The 20,688-nt window shown below is 38.3% G+C and overlaps 1 protein-coding gene across 2 annotated transcripts in view; it reads right to left on the minus strand.

The window, feature by feature from the left end:
- atp7a (ATPase copper transporting alpha) overlaps positions 1-20,688 on the minus strand; it is a 72,696-nt gene that overhangs the window by 20,200 nt on the left and 31,808 nt on the right. For both annotated transcript variants that reach the window (XM_062964042.1, XM_062964043.1), the window contains exons 6-17: positions 18,100-18,324; positions 16,830-16,993; positions 15,194-15,355; positions 13,444-13,520; positions 11,894-12,119; positions 9,497-9,730; positions 7,182-7,273; positions 5,718-5,845; positions 5,000-5,154; positions 2,624-2,758; positions 1,858-2,052; positions 973-1,155 (exon numbers count right to left, since the gene is read on the minus strand). In XM_062964042.1, the coding sequence (XP_062820112.1) occupies positions 973-1,155; positions 1,858-2,052; positions 2,624-2,758; positions 5,000-5,154; positions 5,718-5,845; positions 7,182-7,273; positions 9,497-9,730; positions 11,894-12,119; positions 13,444-13,520; positions 15,194-15,355; positions 16,830-16,993; positions 18,100-18,324 (1,976 nt within the window). The remainder of the gene's footprint in view (positions 1-972; positions 1,156-1,857; positions 2,053-2,623; positions 2,759-4,999; positions 5,155-5,717; positions 5,846-7,181; positions 7,274-9,496; positions 9,731-11,893; positions 12,120-13,443; positions 13,521-15,193; positions 15,356-16,829; positions 16,994-18,099; positions 18,325-20,688) is intronic.

A 20,688-nucleotide genomic window follows, 5' to 3' on the forward strand; every position in this document is an offset into this window, starting at 1 on the left:
CATAGTGGAAGCTGCCAAAATGTGACAGCCGACAAGGTGCAGGACGGGAGGGGGGAATTTTTGACCTAGATTGCAGGTGAACATTTGAGTTGCTGTTCTGAGACTTAAAGCCTTGTTAGTTGCTATTAGCGTTTTCTGTCATCCACCTGACTCCTCAAGATGCCTAAACATCTAGCAAAACAACTGAACGTTTTTGAGATCATGGCAAAAAAGAAAAAGCCAAAGGGACGGCTAATGACTCTGAACAAAGGATGCCCCCCAGGCAAGAGACAAACCTTTCCAATGCTAATTAGGGTGATTAACTGCAACATTAACGCTGGCTTCCAACTGACAAAGAACTCTTCTCACACCCTGGACTCTCCACAGATATATAATTAACTTCCTTGCCTAGTTTCTCCATACCTCACAACCTCTGAGGATGCCTGCCATAGATGTGGGCGAAACGTCAGGAGAGAATACTTCTGGAACATGGCCACACAGCCAGAAAGACATACAACAGCCCAAAAAGCCAAAGATTGAAGATGAAGAAGGCAGTAGGTTGAGAACCATTGCAACTGATGAAGACCCCAGACCACGCACACTGGGATTGCAGGTGAAAACTGAGAAAACTGGAAACCGGGGTGTCTACCACTGATTCATCTAATCCAAGCCCTGCCAAAGAAACAATGGAACAGGAGCAAAGCATCTAAGATTTCAACCCAAGTGGCCCAGTAGACTTCCCTGGATAACCTACTCATTTCATCTACAAGGTGCACTCGGTAAGGATGGTGCAGTGTTTGGAGGAGAAGTTGGCGGTACAGGTAGTCACTAGAAACTTGATATATAGGTTGCTAAACCATTTGTGCGATGGAAAAATGCAATAGAAGTCTTCTATAGACACCAAAAAACAGTACCATCAGAACAACTTGTGTTTGGCTGAAAACTTCTTGCTAATTCACATAGTCTCTCCATGCAACCTCCTCCGCCTTGTACCTGTTTGCAATACTTGGTGATGGCCGTGCCCAGTGGGTGCTCGCTGCTGCTCTCCGCCGTCCCCACCAGCGCCAGGATTGTATTGCGTGGCATCCGGTTGCTCTCAACCAGCATCTTCAGCTGCATCACCACCGGCGTGCCGTGAGTGATGGTCCCGGTCTTATCGAACACCACAATCTTCACCTGCAACACAATGCATGTTAACAATATTTTTCAGAATTTCATGCTTCCATAAGCTGGCACAAGTGTGCAAATATATTCACTAAATTTTTTGATAGTAATCAGTATTATCTATAAGAACAAAATCCACTTGACTCTCTCATCTGTTTGCAAATGCAATAGCATGAAGTTCTTAGGAAAAGCAAGCGGCAGAATTTAGTGGGGAAGGAGATGCAAAGCTCATTCATCGCTATGGTACGTGCCTAGATTTGAATGGCGACTACATGAGATGTGGTATTTGGGTCTGGCTTTCAACTGCATATGGTAAATGTTTTCTCCTATACTTTGTTCATTTTTAATTCCAAAACGTAATCTACTTTCTAAATAGCCCTCGTATATCAATTAAAAGTATTTTTAAAAAATAGTGTCTAAAATATGGCATATGGCCTGAACAATGTTTGCAAAAGGACTTTCTGCTCGCTTTCCCTGGAAATTTTTAAGCAGAGGCTGAATGGCCCTCTGTTGGGAGTGCTTTGATTCTGTGTTCTTGCATGGCAGGGGTTGTGACTGGATGGCTCTTGTGGTCTCTTCCAACTCTATAATTCTATGATTCTCAGTTAAGAGGCTGGGGATCTTTTTACCTGCAAGAAGGGGTCATGTTTGTCAACAGACCCCAGCTCCTTTGTTCCTTGGTGATCCAAGAGTGAAAGACAATCCCTTTCTTACCTTGTGCGCCATCTCGAGCGGTTCTCCGCCTTTGATCAAGATGCCGTTTTGGGCTCCGACGCCAGTCCCCACCATCACAGCAGTTGGAGTTGCGAGTCCCAGGGAGCAAGGGCAGGCGATGCACAGCACTGTGATGGAGGCCTGGAAAGCGAAGCGGATGACCACCTCGGCTTTGGAAATGCTCTTATTGTAACCCTGTGGTGGATGCGGAGGAAGAAAAAGGGTCTGAAGCATGCGTTTCGGCATGTTGCACCAAACATTCCTTGGGGAAGGTCAAATGTGGCTTAGGATCACATCCCATAAGACGCCAGGTTTTGCAACAATCTGGAAAAAGCTATTTTTTGGAAAAGGTTTGGCACAACAATTGTAGCTGTTCTTTCTTTCCAAAGCTAATGATGATAGAAGCCAACTACAGTGTTCCCTCACTTATCGCTGGGGTTAGGATCCAGGACCACCCGCAATAAGTGAAAATCCGCGAAGTAGGGATGCTATATTTATTTTAATATTTATACATTATTTTAGTAGTTATACACTATTTTAAGTCTTTATCAACCAATCATGTGTTGATAAATCGCCTCCTTCTCCTCCCGTTGCCGCTTTAGTGGCTTCTGCGCAAAAGTTCGTAACAACCTGCCAGAGGATCACATAAAGCAAAACTACCGCACAGTACGATAACAGAGCTGAAGGGAGGCAATTTTGGAGCTACATTTTCCACAGTTCATGTCTTCAGAAAAACATCAAAAGGAACCATACATCAGAGACTTACAGGGAAGTAGGTTTCCACAATTTCGAAGTCGACAAACCCAATCACTATCCAGGCAAACAGGGTAAGCACCGAAACGCCAACGATAAAAGGAACGAAGTAGCCACTGATCTTGTCCGCAAACTGCTGAATTGGAGCCTGAAACAGGGAGAGAAAAAGCAAAGAGTCAATCCTGGAGCTTGGGCTGGTGCTTCAACATACTATGAATAGTTTACTTTCTGCCTGGGGGCATCCTTTGTTAGCTGCCCCTAGTTCCCAGGCAGGAAGAAGCCAGAAGATGAAGCTATTCAATGCTAATTAGGGTGATTAACTACAGCATTCACACTGGCCTCCAACTGACAAAGAGTTCTTCTCTCACCCTGGACTTTCCACAGATATATATAAACTTTCCTGGCTTAGTTTCTCCATACCTCACAACCTCTGAGGATACCTGCCATAGATGTGGGCAAAACATCAGGAGAGAGTACTTCTAGAACAGGGGTCCCCAAACTAAGGCCCGGGGGCCGGATGCGGCCCTCCAAGGTCATTTACCTGGCCCCTGCCCTCAGTTTTATAATATTATTGTATATACATATAATATTGATAATAATATTATAATGTAATACAATATAACACTAATAATATTACCATATAATAATATTAATTATACATTCTATATTACATATAATATTACTAATAATATTACAGTATAGTGGTATAGTTCAATATAGTAATATTTAATGCTAATATTGTGCTATGCTAATAATATAATATATTGTATGTACATATAATTTGTAAGCCACTCTGAGTCCCCTTTGGGGTGAGAAGGGTGTGATACAAATGTAGTAAATTAATAGAGTAAATAAATAAATAAATTTTAGACTTAGGCTCGCCCAAAGTCTGAAATGACTTGAAGGCACACAACAACAACAACAACAATCCTAATTAACTTGACTATCTCATTGGCCAGAAGAAGGACCACACTTCCCATTGAAATCCTGATAAATGTATGTTGGTTAAAATTGTTTTCATTTTTAAATATTGCATTGTTCTTTCGTTGTTGTTGTTGTTGTTGTTTTTGCACTACAAATAAAACATGTGCAGTGTGCATCGGAATTTGTTTTTGTTTTTTTTCAAATGATAATCCGGCCCCTCAACAGTCCGAAGGATTGTGGACTGGCCCTCGGCTTAAAAAGTTTGAGGACCCCTGTTCTAGAACATGGCCATACAGCCCAGAAAACATACAACAACCCTGTGATCCCGGCCATGAAAGCCTTCGACAACACATTCTCTTGCCATCACCCAAGTCAAAAAAGGAGCACAATCAAAGCCCTGACAGACCGTGCACAAAGAATCTGCGAACCTCACCTCCTCCAAGGTGAACTCAACCACCTAAACTGGGCTCTACAGGCCAATGGAGACTCCACCACAGACATCAGAAGAGCTGCAAGGCCAAGAACAAGCCATGAGAGTCAAGACAAAGATCCACCCAGAGGAAAGGTGTTCTTACCAGACATCAAGGGAACCACTGACCGCATAGGGAAGCTGATGAAGAAGCACAACCTACAAACTATCTACAGACCCACGAAGAAAATCCAACAAATGCTACGGTCAGCGAAGGACAAGAGGGATCCTCTCTCTTCTGCAGGAGTCTACCGGATACCATGCAGCTGTGGACAAGTCTACATAGGGACCACCAAACGCAGCGCCCAAACAAGAGTCAAAGAACATGAAAGGCACTGCAGACTAATTCAACCAGAGAAATCAGCCATAGCAGAGCATTTGATGAACCAGCCTGGACACAGAATACTATTTGAGAACACAAAAATGCTGGACCATTCTAACAACTATCATGTCAGACTACACAGAGAAGCCATTGAAATCCACAAGCATGTGGACAACTTCAACAGAAAGGAAGAAACCATGAAAATGAACAAAATCTGGCTACCAGTATTAAAAAACTCAAAAATCAGAACAGTAAATAAAAAGCAATACTCTGAAAACAGAGGATTTCCAGACATGAATCAACCTAGGGCAGTTAACGACTCTAAACAAAGGATGCCCCAGAGGCAGGAAGAAGACAGCAGATAAGCTTTTCAATGCTAATTAAAGTGATTAACTACACACATTCACACTGACCTCTCTCACCCTAGACTTTCCACAGATATATATTAACCTCTTTGCTTAGTTTTCTCCATACCTCACAACCTCTGAGGATGCCTGCCATAGATGTGGGTGAAACGTCAGGAGAGAATGCTTCTGGAACATGGCCACACAGCCCGAAAGACATACAACAACCCTGTGATCCTGGCCATGAAAGCCTTCGACAACACATTCTCTTGCCGTTTGTGCCAAAGCTTCCTTCAAAGAAAACAGGGTGTAAACCTTTCTGAAAAGTACCTTGGAGGTTTGTGCTTCTTCCACCAGTTTGACAATCTGGGAGAGAGTGGTGTCGGCCCCAACGTGGGTCGCAGAGACCAGCAAGGAGCCATTCTGGTTGATGGAACCGGCAATGACGGTGCTGCCGGGTTTTTTGGTGACGGGCATCGCTTCTCCTGTGGAACCGGAGGCCAAGAAGATACTCTTAGGAAAATGCCACCCACCAGTGCTATATAGTATTGCCTTATCTCTGGTCATCGAAGCAAATACAGAACAAAAATGTATGTGTATATACACTCTTGTAAAACTCCCAAAAAATGTAAAACAAATCAGGTTTCTACAACTCTATATTAGAGTACTTCTCTTCAAATTATATTGCATATAACAAAATAGCTTTCAAGATATCATCAACAAAGGTACAATGTCCATGTCATACTCTAACAAAGTATACTATTGAAGGAGTAAATAACAGACATCAAGAGACAACCAAGTCTATATTATTCCTGGAGTTGCGTGGAATCTTGGGCCAATGTCAATTGTAGTAAAGATATTCAGTCTCCAAAATAACAGTTTCTATATTCAAAGGAATTCTTCGTTTGATTCGCAACGCCAAGAACTGGTACACAACAAGGTCTCCCGGGTTGTTCCCCTTGTTTCGTTATCACTTCCTCGGGTCATCCCAACCATCCCAGAGAGTTACATACAAACACAACAAACAAAATACGTTCTTATCGCTTGCCTGTGATGAGCGACTCGTCCACCATCGAATGTCCTTCGATGACACGGCCATCCACCGGAAACTTGCCCCCCGGGACCACTTTGATAATGTCGCCACGCTGAACCAGTTCGACATCCACTTGCTCTTCACTGCAAAGAGGACATGTGAATTCAGCAATTACACAGATATAAAATACCGTATATACTCGAGTATAAGCCGAGGCACCTAATTTTACCACAAAAACTAGGAAAACTTATTGACTCAAATGTAAGACGAGGGTGGGAAACACAGCAGCTATGGGTCAATTTCAAAAATAAATTTGCAACATTCACACTTGCTTTCAACAGACAAGAGTTCTTTCTCCCACTCTGGACATTCCACAGATAAATAAATCCCACTTACTGTATATACTCGAGTATAAGCCTAGTTTTTTAGACCTTTTTTAGGGCTGATAAAGCTCCCCTCGGCTTATACTCGAGTGAGGGTACAGGCCGGCTTCTATTCAGGTCGGCTTATCTTATTAAAGTCTTATTATCTTAAATTACAGTTTTATATAAATATTCAAGAACATTTAACGTACTGATACCTCAAATAATGTAATTTTATTAATATCTACAGTAGAGTCTTACTTATCCAACACTTGCTTATCCAACGTCCTGGATTATCCAACACATTTTTGTAGTCAAATGTTTTCAATACATCGTGACATTTTGGTGCTAAATTTGTAAATACAGTAATTACTACATACCATATTGAACTACTTTTTCTGTCAAATTTGTTGTATAACATGATGTTTTGGTGCTTAATTTGTAAAATCATAACCTAATTCGATGTTCAATAGGCTTCTCCTTAATCCCTCCTTATTATCCAAGATATTCACTTATCCAAGCTTCTGCTGGCCCGTTTAGCTTGGATTAGTGAGACTCTACTGTATTTATATAAAACTGTAATTTAAGATAATAATAAGACTTTAATAAGATAAGACTGTGTCCAACTCTAAAAACTTATATACTCAAGTATAAGCCGACCTGAATAGAAGCCAGCCAGGACCCCCACTCGAGGGTCCTGGCTTTTCCTTAATCTCTCCTTATTATCCAACATATTTGCTTATCCAACATTCTGCCGGCCCATTTAGCTTGGATAAGTGAGACTCTACTGTATTTTTATTTTTGAAATTGACCCGTAGCTGCTGCATTTCCCACCTTCGTCTTATACTCGAGTCAATAAGTTTTCCCAGTTTTTGTGGTAAAATTAGGTGCCTCGGCTTATATTCGGGTCGACTTATACTTGAGTATATATGTTATCTCTTTTCCAACAGACCTCACAACTTCTGAGGATGCCTGCCATAGATGTGGGTGAAACGTCAGGAGAGAATGCTTCTGGAAGATGGCCAGACAGCCCAGAAAACTCACAGCAACCCGGCATAGAAATGCCTGAAGGAGCTCTTTCAATTTTTTAAGAAAAATGAGGCAAAACCCAACGTACCTCAGCAGGATATTGTCTGGTCCCAGCGTCACAACGGTTGCCTCCGTGGCTTGCAGCGAAATGAGTTTTGCAAGGGCTTCAGAGGTTTTCCCCTACAAAATCCCAAAGCGATATGTTTTACACTCAAAACAACACCGAAGGCAAGCAAGCCACGTTTTAAACAAATACTGACTGCAGGAAATAGACATCTAGTTAAGTCTAAAATATAGGTTAGTTCAAAACAGAGAGCAGAATAAAGATCTGTCAACAGTGACAATGATGTCGGCTTCAGTCCCATTTGTCAGACTTGTATGTTGATTTCTCAGTTTGACTGACCTCTTTGTGATTGTACTGAGCATGTTCAGACTCAGGACTCCATTTTGTATTCAATTTGCTTTACACCTCAGTGGAGGTGGATGCATGTTGCTGTTTTGGACTTCGGTAGAGAATCATGACTTATGGATTTCAGTGTGTACAACTATGCCTAAAAACTATGAATTATTGAGTAGGAATGATACCCTGTGTACTCAACACAGAGAGAACTGCATCCTATCTATAATTGAACTTAAGAAATGTGGCTGTATGGTGAATTATTACAAGATGTTCATGAGTAAATAATATATGTTATTTTCAAATAAGACTTTATTTTTTTATATCTCTGAGTGCATATTTTAAACTAAAAGGTTTATAAAGGGAGTACAGTAGAATCTCACTTATCCAATCTTCACTTATCCAATGTTCTGGATTATCCAACACAGTTTGCCTCTTGCCCAGATCCACAGCTGTTTCCCTAGGCAACAAGGACTGAACTTTTTATTATTTTAACTTCCGACAATGTTGTTACTGTAAGTACATTTTATGCAATTCTATCCTTATTTGTAGTCAGTTTTTAGTAGTCAATGTTTTTGTAATCAATGTTTTCAATACATTGCAATGCTTTGGTGCTAAATTCGTAAATACAGTAATTGCTACATACTGTTACCATGTACTGAACTGCTGTTTGTGTCAATTTGTTGTAAAACATGATTTTTTGGTGCTTAATTTGTAATATCATAACGTAATTTGACGTTAAATAGGCTTTTCCTTAATCCAACATTTTTGTTTAGCCAACGTTCTGCCGGCCCGTTTATGTTGGATAAGTGAGACTCTACTGTATATATATTTGGGGTAACTTCAACTTTAAAGAAACAACCATCCCCTGCTAACCAAATATATTTTTGTAATGACATGCCTTTGTCCTTGGCAGTTCAAAGACATGGTTCTTCAGTCTGACAGCTGAGTTACCTGTGTGCCATTACATGAATGCTTATGAATATTCACTTGTTCAAAGGGTTGCCTTCTAACAAGGTCAAGTTAGTTTGAAAAACTAGCGGTTTTCAAAAGGTGGTCTCCACATGTTCATGTTCATGGTATGACATCATTTTTCCTTTTCAAAACCTACCGGCTGCTAGGAATTGTGGGAGTTGGAGTCCAAAACACCTGGAGGGCTGAAGTTTGCCCATGCCTGTCTTAAAGGCTAAAGGGTTTCTATTTGGTATAACACACAGTTCTCGGCTGGCCTGCCATGTCTGCAAGCATCACGTCCCTAAGACAATCTGATACAGTAGAGTCTCACTTATCCAACACTCGCTTATCCAACGTTCTGGATTATCCAACGCATTTTTGTAGTCAATGTTTTCAATATATCGTGATATTTTGGTGCTAAATTCATAAATACAGTAATTACAGTAGAGTGTCACTAATCCAAGCTAAACGGGCCGGCAGAAGCTTGGATAAGCGAATATCTTGGATTATAAGGACTGATCAAGGAAAAGCCTATTAAACATCAAATTAGGTTATGATTTTACAAATTAAGCACCAAAACTTCATGTTATACAACAAATTTGACAGAAAAAGTAGTTCAATACGCAGTAATGTTATGTTGTAATTACTGTATTTACGAATTTAGCACCAAAATATCACGATATATTGGAAACATTGACTACAAAAATGGTTTGGATTATCCAGAGGCTTGGATAAGCGAGGCTTGGATTAGTGAGACTCTACTGTACTACATAGCATTACTGCATATTGAACTACTTTTTCTGCTGAATTTATTGTCTAACATGATGTTTTGGTGCTTCATTTGTAAAATCATAACCTAATTTGATGTTTAATAGGCTTTTCCTTAATGCCTCCTTATTATCCAACATATTTGCTTATCCCAACATTCTGCCGGCCCGTTTATGTTGGATAAGTGAGACTCTACTGTACTTGCAAAGCCTTGCTGAACATGTTCTGGTTCTTTGTTTGCCCCTAATTTGGGACACACAAGAGACATCTTCCCACCCCTTTACCTTGGCAATGTGCTCCAGCCATCGTCCCAGGGCTATGAAGACGAAGAGCATCGGCGGGGTGTCAAAGAAGGTCACGGGGTTGACCTTGGCCCTCTCGGCCATCGCCACCAAGACGACGACAAGGGAGTAGATGAAGGCAATGGTGGTGGCCAGGACAATCAGCACGTCCATGTTGGCCGTCCGGTGCTTCAGCGCTTTGTAGGCCTGGATGTAGAAGTGCCAGCCCCCAAAGATCTGCAGCAGGGAGGGGCAAACCCAAAGACACGTCTCACAACCAAAAGGCAGAAGAATCCAACAAACCAATCTTTATTACGGTCACAGACCAGAATAAAGTGAGCAGGGTACAGTCTCGTAAAAGCACTATACATTAAAATCATTACAGTCTAGGCTAAAGGCTAGAATAGAGAGGTATATTAAAAGGTAAAACAAAATACTCTTTAAAAATAGTGGTTCCCAACATGTGGGAACCTAATATAAGGTCTGCGGCTGAGGGTGCGTGTCTCTGTTGGAGGAGAGCGAGAGAGTGAAGGAGAGTCCCCCAAAGGAGTTGTTGTTGTTGTTGTTGTTATTAGCTCTCAAAGTTATCATAATAATAATTAGCTCCTCACTGCTAAACACAACAGTTGTAATAGGAAAGCAGCCCGTTGTAAGACCCTGTTTAGTCCCCCAAACTTATAATTATTATTATTAGCTTCCCATTGCCAAACACAACAGTTGTAATAGGAAAGCAGCCCATTGTAAGACCCTGTTTAGTCCCCCAAACTTATAATTATTATTATTAGCTTCCCATTGCCAAACACAACAGTTGTAATAGGAAAGCAGCCCGTTGTAAGACCCTGTTTAGTCCCCCAAACTTATAATTATTATTATTAGCTTCCCATTGCCAAACACAACAGTTGTAATAGGAAAGCAGCCCGTTGTAAGACCCTGTTTAGTCCCCCAAACTTATAATTATTATTATTAGCTTCCCATTGCCAAACACAACAGTTGTAATAGGAAAGCAGCCCGTTGTAAGACCCTGTTTAGTCCCCCAAACTTATAATTATTATTATTAGCTTCCCATTGCCAAACACAACAGTTGTAATAGGAAAGCAGCCCGTTGTAAGACCCTGTTTAGTCCCCCAAACTTATAATTATTATTATTAGCTTCCCATTGCCAAACACAACAGTTGTAATAGGAAAGCAGCCCGTTGTAAGACCCTGTTTAGTCCCCCAAACTTATAATTATTGTTATTAGCTTCCCATTGCCAAACACAACAGTTGTAATAGGAAAGCAGCCCTTTGTAAGACCCTGTTTAGAGCCCCAAAGTAATTATTATTATTATTATTATTATTATTATTATTATTATTATTATTATTATTATTATTATTTTATTGTATGACACAGCAAACAAGATAGATATGCTGGATTTCGTTTCACAAAATCACAAGTCGAACACTTCCCAAGTCTCTAGGACTGTGTGATGTATTTTCGGATGATGCGTGCAGATCCCAGCAGGGTGGCCTTTTGCAGTTGACAGATCGTAATTTTGTCAATGTCTATTGTTTCCAAATGCCGGCTGAGATCTTTTGGCATGGAACCCAGTGTGCCCATCACCACCGGGACCACCTGCACTGGTTTCTGCCAGAGTCTTTGAAGTTCAATCTTGAGGTCCTGAGAGCGGCTGAGTTTTTCCTGTTGTTTTTCGTCAATGCGACTGTCACCTGGGATGGCGACATCAATGATCCAAACCTTTTTCTTTTCCACAACTGTGATGTCTGGTGTGTTGTGTTCCAGAACTTTGTCAGTCTGGATTCGGAAGTCCCACAGTATCTTTGTGTGCTCATTTTCCAATACTTTTGCAGGTTTGTGATCCCACCAGTTCTTTACTGCAGGGAGGTGGTACTTGAGGCATAAGTTCCAATGAATCTTATTATTATTATTATTATTATTATTATTATTATTATTATTATTGTTATTATTATTAAAGTCAGTAGGTGTATGAATATTTCTGAGACTTGAGCCCGGGTTGGGGTGAGCACCTGTTCTCAGACCGGCTCACTGTCCACCTAAGCAGTATAAAAACAGCTGTGAACTGTGAATAGACAAATTAAGCACTGCTTAAGCGCAGAGGTATTTTACGGCACCATAAAAAAGAAATAGCAGAAAATGCCGGTGATCAAAGAACAGGAGGAAAAAGGCCAGAATCGAGCACAACCTCCAGGATGCCGAAGTTGGAAAAAAATACAACATAAACCTCTATCTATTGTCTGTCCTGTATGTCTAATGGCATTGAATATTTGTCGTGTAAATATTCTGTGATCCACCCTGAGTCCCCTTCGGGGTGAGAAGGGCAAAATATAAATGCTGTAAATAAATAAATGCAATAAATAAGCATCCGAAGCCCTCCTACTTGCCTGGACAGGGACACACAGCAGGAAGGAGAGCAAATTCATGACTGACAGCCCAGGTAGGATCTGCTGCTCCAGGAACATGGCCGAGTGGTGCTCCTCCATGTCTCCTTGGGTCACGTTCCCAGCGTTGTGCATAGCGGACATGTGGCTGTCCATGACCATCATGTAAATCATGAGCCCCATCACAGGGATGCAGAAGAACAGGCTGACGAGGAAGGAGCGTTTCCACCTGAAATGCAAGGAAGAGAACAATACAGGGAAGGGAATCAGACTTCAAGGGACAAAGCGTGGATGATGGGGAGCATTTCCACTCTCTTGCTGCCTTGGCTGCTGGGGAGGTTGTGGGTGGGATTTTGGGGAGGGATATTTAGCTTTTGAAAACATTTAAATTGTATTTTATCTTTTCTATCTGTGACACCAAAATTTAATGATTATTATTTTTAAATGTGTTTGCCTTGTTTTTATTTTTTTATTCGGTTGTATCATGTTGTTGTTAGATGCCTTGGGTCCCGATGGGAAGAAAGGCAGGATAGGAATGCAGTAAACAACAACAATAACAATATAATATCTATAAGTAAAGGTAAAGGTTTTCCCTGACGTTAAGTCCAGTCATGTCCGACTCTGGGGGTTGGTGCTCATCTCCATTTCTAAGCCGAAGAGCCGGCGTTGTCCGTAGACATCTCCAAGGTCATGTGGCCACTGGCATGACTGCATGAAGCACCATTACCTTCCCGCCGGAGCGGTACCTATTGATCTACTCACACTGGCATGTTTTCGAACTGCTAGGTTGGCAAAAGCTGGAGCTAAAAGCAGGTGCTCACTCCGCTCCCCGGGTTTGAACCTGGGACCTTAATTATATTATTTATATATATATATATATATATATATATATATATATACACAGTAGAGTCTCACTTATCCAAGCCTCGCTTATCCAAGCCTCTGGATAATCCAAGCCATTTTTGTAGTCAACGTTTACAATATATCGTGATATTTTGGTGCTAAATTCGTAAATACAGTAATTACAACATAACAATAGTGCGTATTGAACTACTTTTTCTGTCAAATTTGTTGTATAACATGAAGTTTTGGTGCTTAATTTGTAAAATCATAACCTAATTTGATGTTTAATAGACTTTTCCTTAATCAGTCCTTATAATCCAAGATATTCGCTTATCCAAGCTTCTGCCGGCCCGTTTAGCTTGGATAAGTGAGACTCTACTGTATATGTATGTGTGTGTGTGTGTGTGTGTGTGTGTGTGTGTGTGTGTGTATATATATATATATATATATATATATATATATAATATTATATTATATTATATTTTACATGTAATATTACTAATAATATTACAATATATTGATACAGTACAATATAGTAATTTATTACCAGTATTGTACTATGCTAATATAATATTGAATGTAAATTTAATTTGTAAGCCACTCTGAGTCCCCTTCGGGGTGAGAAGGGCGGCATATAAATGTAGCAAATAAATAAATAAATAATAAAATAAAAATACTTTTGGCTGCATGAACCAAAAAAAACCACTTACTGCCTTATTTCCTGCTTGTGATCTAAGTGGCTTGCACTTCGGTCTTTCTTCACCAACGCAGATTTAAACCCTAAATCCTAGGAAAAGAGTGAGGTTTAACTTAGCATACAATTCTCACGACATATACTGTAATCTCTGAAATGTAGATGACTCCTGGGATCATGTGACAATATTTATAATATTCTTGCAAGTGACCAAAGTGTCAGGTTGCTGTGAGTTTTCTGGGCTGTCTGGCCATGTTCTAGAAGCATTCTCTCCTGACGTTTCGCCCACATCTATGGCAGGCATCCTCAGAGGTTGTGAAGACTGTTGGAAACTAGGCAAGTGGGGTTTATATATATACACCTGTGGAATGATGTCTAGGATGGGAGAAAGAACTCTTGTCTGTTGGAGGCAAGTGTGAATATTGCCATTGGCCAGCTTAATTAGCATTGAATAGCCTTGCAACTTCAAAGCCTGGCTGCCTCCTGCCTGGGAGAATCTTTTGTTAAGAGGGCCAGCTACTCAAACAGACAAGAGTAATATATAATAATAATAATTATTATTATTATTATTTTATTTTTATATTTTATATTTTATTTTATTTTTATATCCTGCCTCCATCTCCCAGGGGGAGCCCAACATCAACATACAGTAGAGTCTCGCTTATCCAACGTTCTGGATTATCCAATGCATTTTTGTAGTCAATGTTTCCAATACATCGTGATATTTTGGTGCTAAATTCGTAAATACAGTAATTACTACATAGCATTACTGTGTATTGAACTACTTTTTCTGTCAAATTTGTTGTATATCATGATGTTTTGGTGCTTAATTTGTAAAATCATAACCTAATCTGATGTTTAATAGGCTTTTCCTTAATCTCTCCTTATTATCCAACATATTCTCTTATCCAATGTTCTGCCGGCCAATTTACGTTGAATAAGCGAGACTCTACTGTAGGTTAAAACACAATGCATGAATTAAAACAATATAACAAAATAAATAACAACATAAAAACACATCAAATGCTTTAAAAACCCAGACATAAAATAAATATGCAGAGAAAGAAGCTGTGCAATAAGTGTAATTACACCTAATGAAAGTAAGTGTAAATAGTAATAAGTGTAAACCTAATGAAAATAAGTGTAAACACTAATAATACCGTGTTTCCCCGAAAATAAGACAGTGTCTTATATTATTTTTTGCTCTCAAAGATGTGATAGGTCTTATTTTTAGGGGATGTCTTATTCACATGTATTGTTGAATAAAAAAATGAACATTTATTATATACTGTATAGTAGTTGTCATCACAAACCAACATAACCAAACCAGACAAACTATGACTCCTGACAATAATTTCTTGTTACTACTGTATAAATATAAATAATATAACATTAATATGTTATTACTATTATTTCCATGTACAACTGGTATGTGCATTTACCGATCCTGCAAGTTCTGGTGTTTTGTTTGGCGGGCGCCGGGCATGCTTCCAAACAAAAACTTTGCTCGGTCTTACTTTTGGGGGAGGCCTTATATTTAGCAATTCAGCAAAACCTCTGCTAGGTCTTATTTTTTGGGGATGTCTTATTTTCGGGGAAACAGGGTAGGATCTACAAATGTTCATACAAACGAGTTATGACTATCCGCAGCTAACTGAAATAAGTGTAACTAAATGTATTAAGAAGCAATAATAAATAAAATAAAATAATAATATTTGTTTTTCCTCTCGATGCAACCGGAACAATGAAGGGAGATTTGTGCTTACCTCTACGACCCGCATGATGCTGCGAGGGCCAATAATCTCGGGGTCGTACTTAATGTGCGCCTTGTTGGTCGCAAGGGCAACCGAACTGTACAGAACTCCTTTGGTTTTCATGAGCGTGGATTCGATCTTATGGACGCAGGAGGCACACGTCATTCCTTTCACCTGTTCAGAAAAAAAGGGACTTGTCTTTCATTGATGTTTGTAATCAATGGGGGGGGGGGGGGTGGAAATCTGCATTCATCAGAAATAATGAAGTTGGATATCATGATGGTCACGAACAAGACATGTGCTTATTTTAATATATATATATATATATATATATATATATATATATATAAAAAAGAGTGATGGCATCACGGCGACCCACAAAACAACAAAACTACAGGCCCCCCAACCTCGAAATTTGACAACACAACCCATCATCCACGCCTCTAGGTTGATACAACAAAAAGAAAAGAAAAATAATGTCCTAATTAGAGAGAGAGGAATAATTGCTTTTATCCAATTGCTGCCAGTTAGAAGGCTAAGCTCCTCCAACTTGGTCTCCAAGCAACCCAATAAAAAAAAATAAAAAACACTAAAAATTAATACAATAAAATACTATAATAACAGAAAATAACTAAAAATAATACAAGAAAATAATAAAATATAATAAATAAAAAGATAACTTACAATAAAATTAATTAAAAAATACAAATAACGTCAAATAAATATTACACAACAATTTTTAACCAATACCACCACCACTTTGCCACGCGTGGCCGGGCACAGCTAGTATGATATATATAGTGTGTGTATGTATATATATGTATGTATGTATCACATAGTTTCTTTCAGTACTTCAAGCTGCTTTGGGTTAAGAAGAAAGGATGGAATTAAACTAAATAAATGAATACAAGTGTTCTCAAAGGCTTACATGGCCGCAATCACTGGGTTGCTGTGAGTTTTCTGGGCTGTATGGCCATGTTCTAGAAGCATTCTCTCCTGACGTTTCACCTACATCTAAGGCAGGCATCCTCAGAGGTTGTGAGGTCTATTGGAAACTAAGCAAGTGGGGTTTAAATACCTGTGGAATATTGTCCAGAGTGGGAGAAAGAACTCTTGTCTGCTTGAGGGAAGTGTAGATGATGCAATGGGCCAGCTTGATTGGGACTGAATGGCCTTGGAGCTTCAAAGCCTGGCTGCTTCTGGCTCTTTGTTGGGAAGTGTTCGCTGGTCCTGACTGATTTATGTCTGGAATTCCCGTTTTTCTGAGTGTTCTTATTTATTTGCTGTCCTGGCTCTCAACGCTGGCTCTTCGGCTTAGAAATGGAGATGAGCACCAACTCCCAGAGTCGGACACGACTGTGGACTTAACGTCAGGGGAAACCTTTACCTTTACTTTTTATTTTATACAATATTATATGTACATATACATCCATCTATCTATCTATATACGGGGTGTGTGTGTGTGTGTATGTGTGTGTATATATATATATATATACCGTATATTCTCGAGTATAAGCTGACCCGAATATAAGCCAACCAGGAGTCCTCACCTGAGTATACGCCGAGGAGGGCTTTTTCAGTCTTAAAAAAAGGGCTGAAAAAGTAGGCTTATACTCGAGTAAATACAGTATTTGAAGACCCTGCTCACCACAAGCTCCAGGACGCCATCGCCTTGGTCGTAGTTCTCCAGGACGGTGGCTCCGAACCCTAGTTCTCGAATCAGTTCGGCGACAATCGGTGGCTGGATGACAGCGGGATTGTACCTCACCTCCGCCTTCCCAGCCATCAAGGCCACGAGGACAGAGAATATCCCTTGGAACGGAGGGTCAAACAGGGCAAGCGTTAGCGGAGACACTATCAGCACAACACACAAGCAAAACACACCACAGATCTCTTTTTACAGCAAGAAAAGCTGAACAGATTCTTAAAGAGCTGGATCCTCCAAGAGCTCTTTAAGGATCCCAACAAAGACAAACCATTCCCTTTTTTTTGCTACGGCAGCTAGAATGGTTTTCGCAAAATTGTGGAAACAAGAAATAATTCCAACAAAGACAAAATTTTGGAAATAAAGAATATGGACAAACTAACTTTTTTTACTAAAACAGAGGAATGGTAAAGGCATAAAAATGACTGATTGGTCAATTTTTGAAGAATATATAAACATGAGTTAATAAAAGATTTTAGAAATATAACAAGAGTGTTAAAAAGGGGGGAAAAGTAACAATAATATAGGGTAATTTTTACCAAACTATACAGGGTTATGGATTCATATCCAAACCATCAAGGGCACAAGGAGGACGAATGGAAGTCAAAGACCCTTTTTTGTTTTTAATTTTATTGTTATTATTTTATAATAATAATAATAATAATAATAATACTTTATTTATACCCCGCCATCTCCCCGTGGAGACTCGGGGCGGCTTACATGGGGCAGAGGCCCAAACAACATAGAACAAAACATAAGCAACATAATAAAATCACACTATAAAAGATAAAACAGTAATACAATATATCAATTAAAACAAAAATACAGGATAAAAATTGCATTTAAAACACATAAATGGTAAAATCGTAATAAAAACGGGATAGATTATTAAAAACCCTCTGGGGCTGATTAATTAATTAATGACTATCTTTTTTTTACTTTTTATTTTTTCTTTTCTTTTTGGATTAGGACGAACTATGGGGATGGATACTACTCTTTTTTTTCTTATTCTTGATCTATACTATCGTTTCACCCACCTTTTAAAAAAAAAGTGTTTTCACACTTTCGCTGTATCTAACATTTGAAACTTCAGTAAAAATAATTTTTTTTAAAAAAGCTGAACAGATTTAAAGCCATCTCCTCCTCCCCCGAATTCTATCAATAAGGCATCACCATCAAGATGAGTGGGAAACCAAATCACAGCATCTCTCACCCTCTTCTCTCTTCAAGTTCCTTTCGATGTTGGCCACGCATGAAGCGCATGTCATACCAGTGACTTGAATGTAGCATTTCGAGGGTGGGTTTCCATCCTGATTGTCATGGAGTGGAGATGGTTTGGTGCGAGTCTCTGTTTTGGAGAGTTTATTATTCTGGGATTCTACCATCCTTTCCTGGGAAGGCTGAGTTATGAGGACCACAGGATCCGGGCTTGGTGTCCCTGGAAGCAGAAAGGATTACCTTTGAATCCTTTAAAAATAAAAATCTCAACTACTACAAAGGCTATAAATATCAGAAACAACAGCATCAGTCTCTAGACACATATCACTTTGGAAATACTGTATATACCCGACTATAAGCCTAGTTTTTCAGCCCCTTTTTTAAGACTGAAAAAGCCCCCCTTGGCTTATATTCGGGTGAGGGTCCTGGTTGGCTTATATTTGGGTCAGTTTATACTCGAGAATATATGGTACATTTATTATTTTTCTCCATTATTATTGGTATTATTACATTTATTATTTTTCTCTATTATTGTTGTTACTACAGTAGAGTCTCACTTATCCAAGATTCGCTTATCCAACATTCTGGATTATCCAACGCATTTTTGTAGTCAATGTTTTCAATACATCATGATATTTTGGTGCTAAATTTGTAAATACAGTAATTACTACATAGCATTACTGCGTATCGAACTACTTTTTCTGTCAAATTTGTTGTATAACATGTTTTGGTGCTTAATTTGTAAAATCATAACCTCATTTGATGTGTAATAGGCTTTTCCTTAATCCCTCCTTATTATCCAACATATTCGCTTATCCAACGTTCTGCCAGCCCGTTTATGTTGGATAGGTGACTCTACTGTATTACATTTATTTTACTCTATTTTTATTATTATTATTCATACATTTATTATTTCACTCTGATCTATTATTGTTGTTGCATTTATTATTTTACTCTATTTATTATTACATGTATTATTTTCCTGTATTTATTATTATTATTATTATTATTATTATTATTATTATTATTATTATTATTATTACATGTATTATTTTACTCTATTATTATTAAAAGGATACATAAGCACATTTACATTGAAGAAGATGAGAATAATGATTTGATCAGATATACTCGAGTATAAGCCAACCCGAATATAAGCCAAGGCACCTAATTTTACCACAAAAAAACTGGGAAAACATTGACTCCAGTATAAACCGAGGGTGGTAAATTTCAGAAATATAAATAGATACTAATAAAATTACATTAATTGAGGCATCAGTAAGTTAAATGTTTTTGAATATTTACATAAAGCTCAAATTTAAGATAAGACTGTCCAACTCTCATCAAATCATTATTCTCATCTTCTTCAATGTAAATGTACTTATGTATCCTTTTAATAATAATAGAGTAAAATAATACATGTAATAATAATAATAATAATAATAAATACATACAGGAAAATAATAGATGTCATAAATAGAGTAAAATAATGAATGCAATAATAATAATAATAAGATCAGAGTGAAATAATAAATATATTAATGATAATAAAAAAACAGAGTAAAATAAATGTACAGTAGTCTCACTTATCCAACATATGTTTATGTTAAGCATATGTTTATGTTTTATATTTTATATTGTATTTAATTGGTTGTAATAAATTTTTATATGTTGTTGTTTTTAATGATGTTGCCAATTGTACGCCGCCCTGAGTCCCTTTGGGTGAGAAGGGCGGGATAGAAATATTGGAAATAAATAAATAAAATAAATAAATTCTGGATTATCCAACACATTTTTGTAGTCAATGTTTTCAATAAATCGTGATATTTTGGTGCTAAATTAGTAAATACAGTAATTACTACATAGCATTACTGCGTATTGAACTACTTTTTCTGTCAAATTTGTTGTATAACATGATGTTTTGGTGCTTAATTTGTAAAATCATAGCCTAATTTGATGTTCAATAGGCTTTTCCTTAATCCCTCCTTATTATCCAACATATTTGCTTATCCAAGCTTCTGCTGGCCCGTTTATGTTGGATAAGTGAGACTCTACTGTAATAATAATAATATCAGAGTGAAATAATAAATGTATTAATAATAATAAAAATAGAGTAAAATAAATGTAACAGTAGAAACGATAATAGAGAAAAATAATAAATGTAATAATACCAATAATAATAGAGAAAAATAATAAATGTACCATATATTCTCGAGTATAAGCTGACCCAAATATAAGCCAACCAGGACCCTCACCCGAGTATAAACCGAGGGGGGCTTTTTCAATCTTAAAAAAAGGGCTGAAAAACTAGGCTTATACTCGAGTATATACAGCAAGGGTCCCCAAACTAAGGCCCGGGGGCCGGATGCGGCCCTCCAAGGTCACTTAGCTGGCCCCCGCCCTCATTTATAATATAATATTTTTATATCAGTTTTAATAATATAATATATTGTATATACATATGATATTGATAATATTATCATTTTATACAATATAATACTAATGATAACACCATATAATATATTAATTATGTTATATATTACATATAGTATTACAGTATAATGGTATAGTTCAATATAGTAAT

This window comes from Anolis carolinensis, unplaced genomic scaffold (genome assembly GCF_035594765.1).
Source record: "Anolis carolinensis isolate JA03-04 unplaced genomic scaffold, rAnoCar3.1.pri scaffold_12, whole genome shotgun sequence".
NCBI lineage: Eukaryota > Metazoa > Chordata > Lepidosauria > Squamata > Dactyloidae > Anolis > Anolis carolinensis.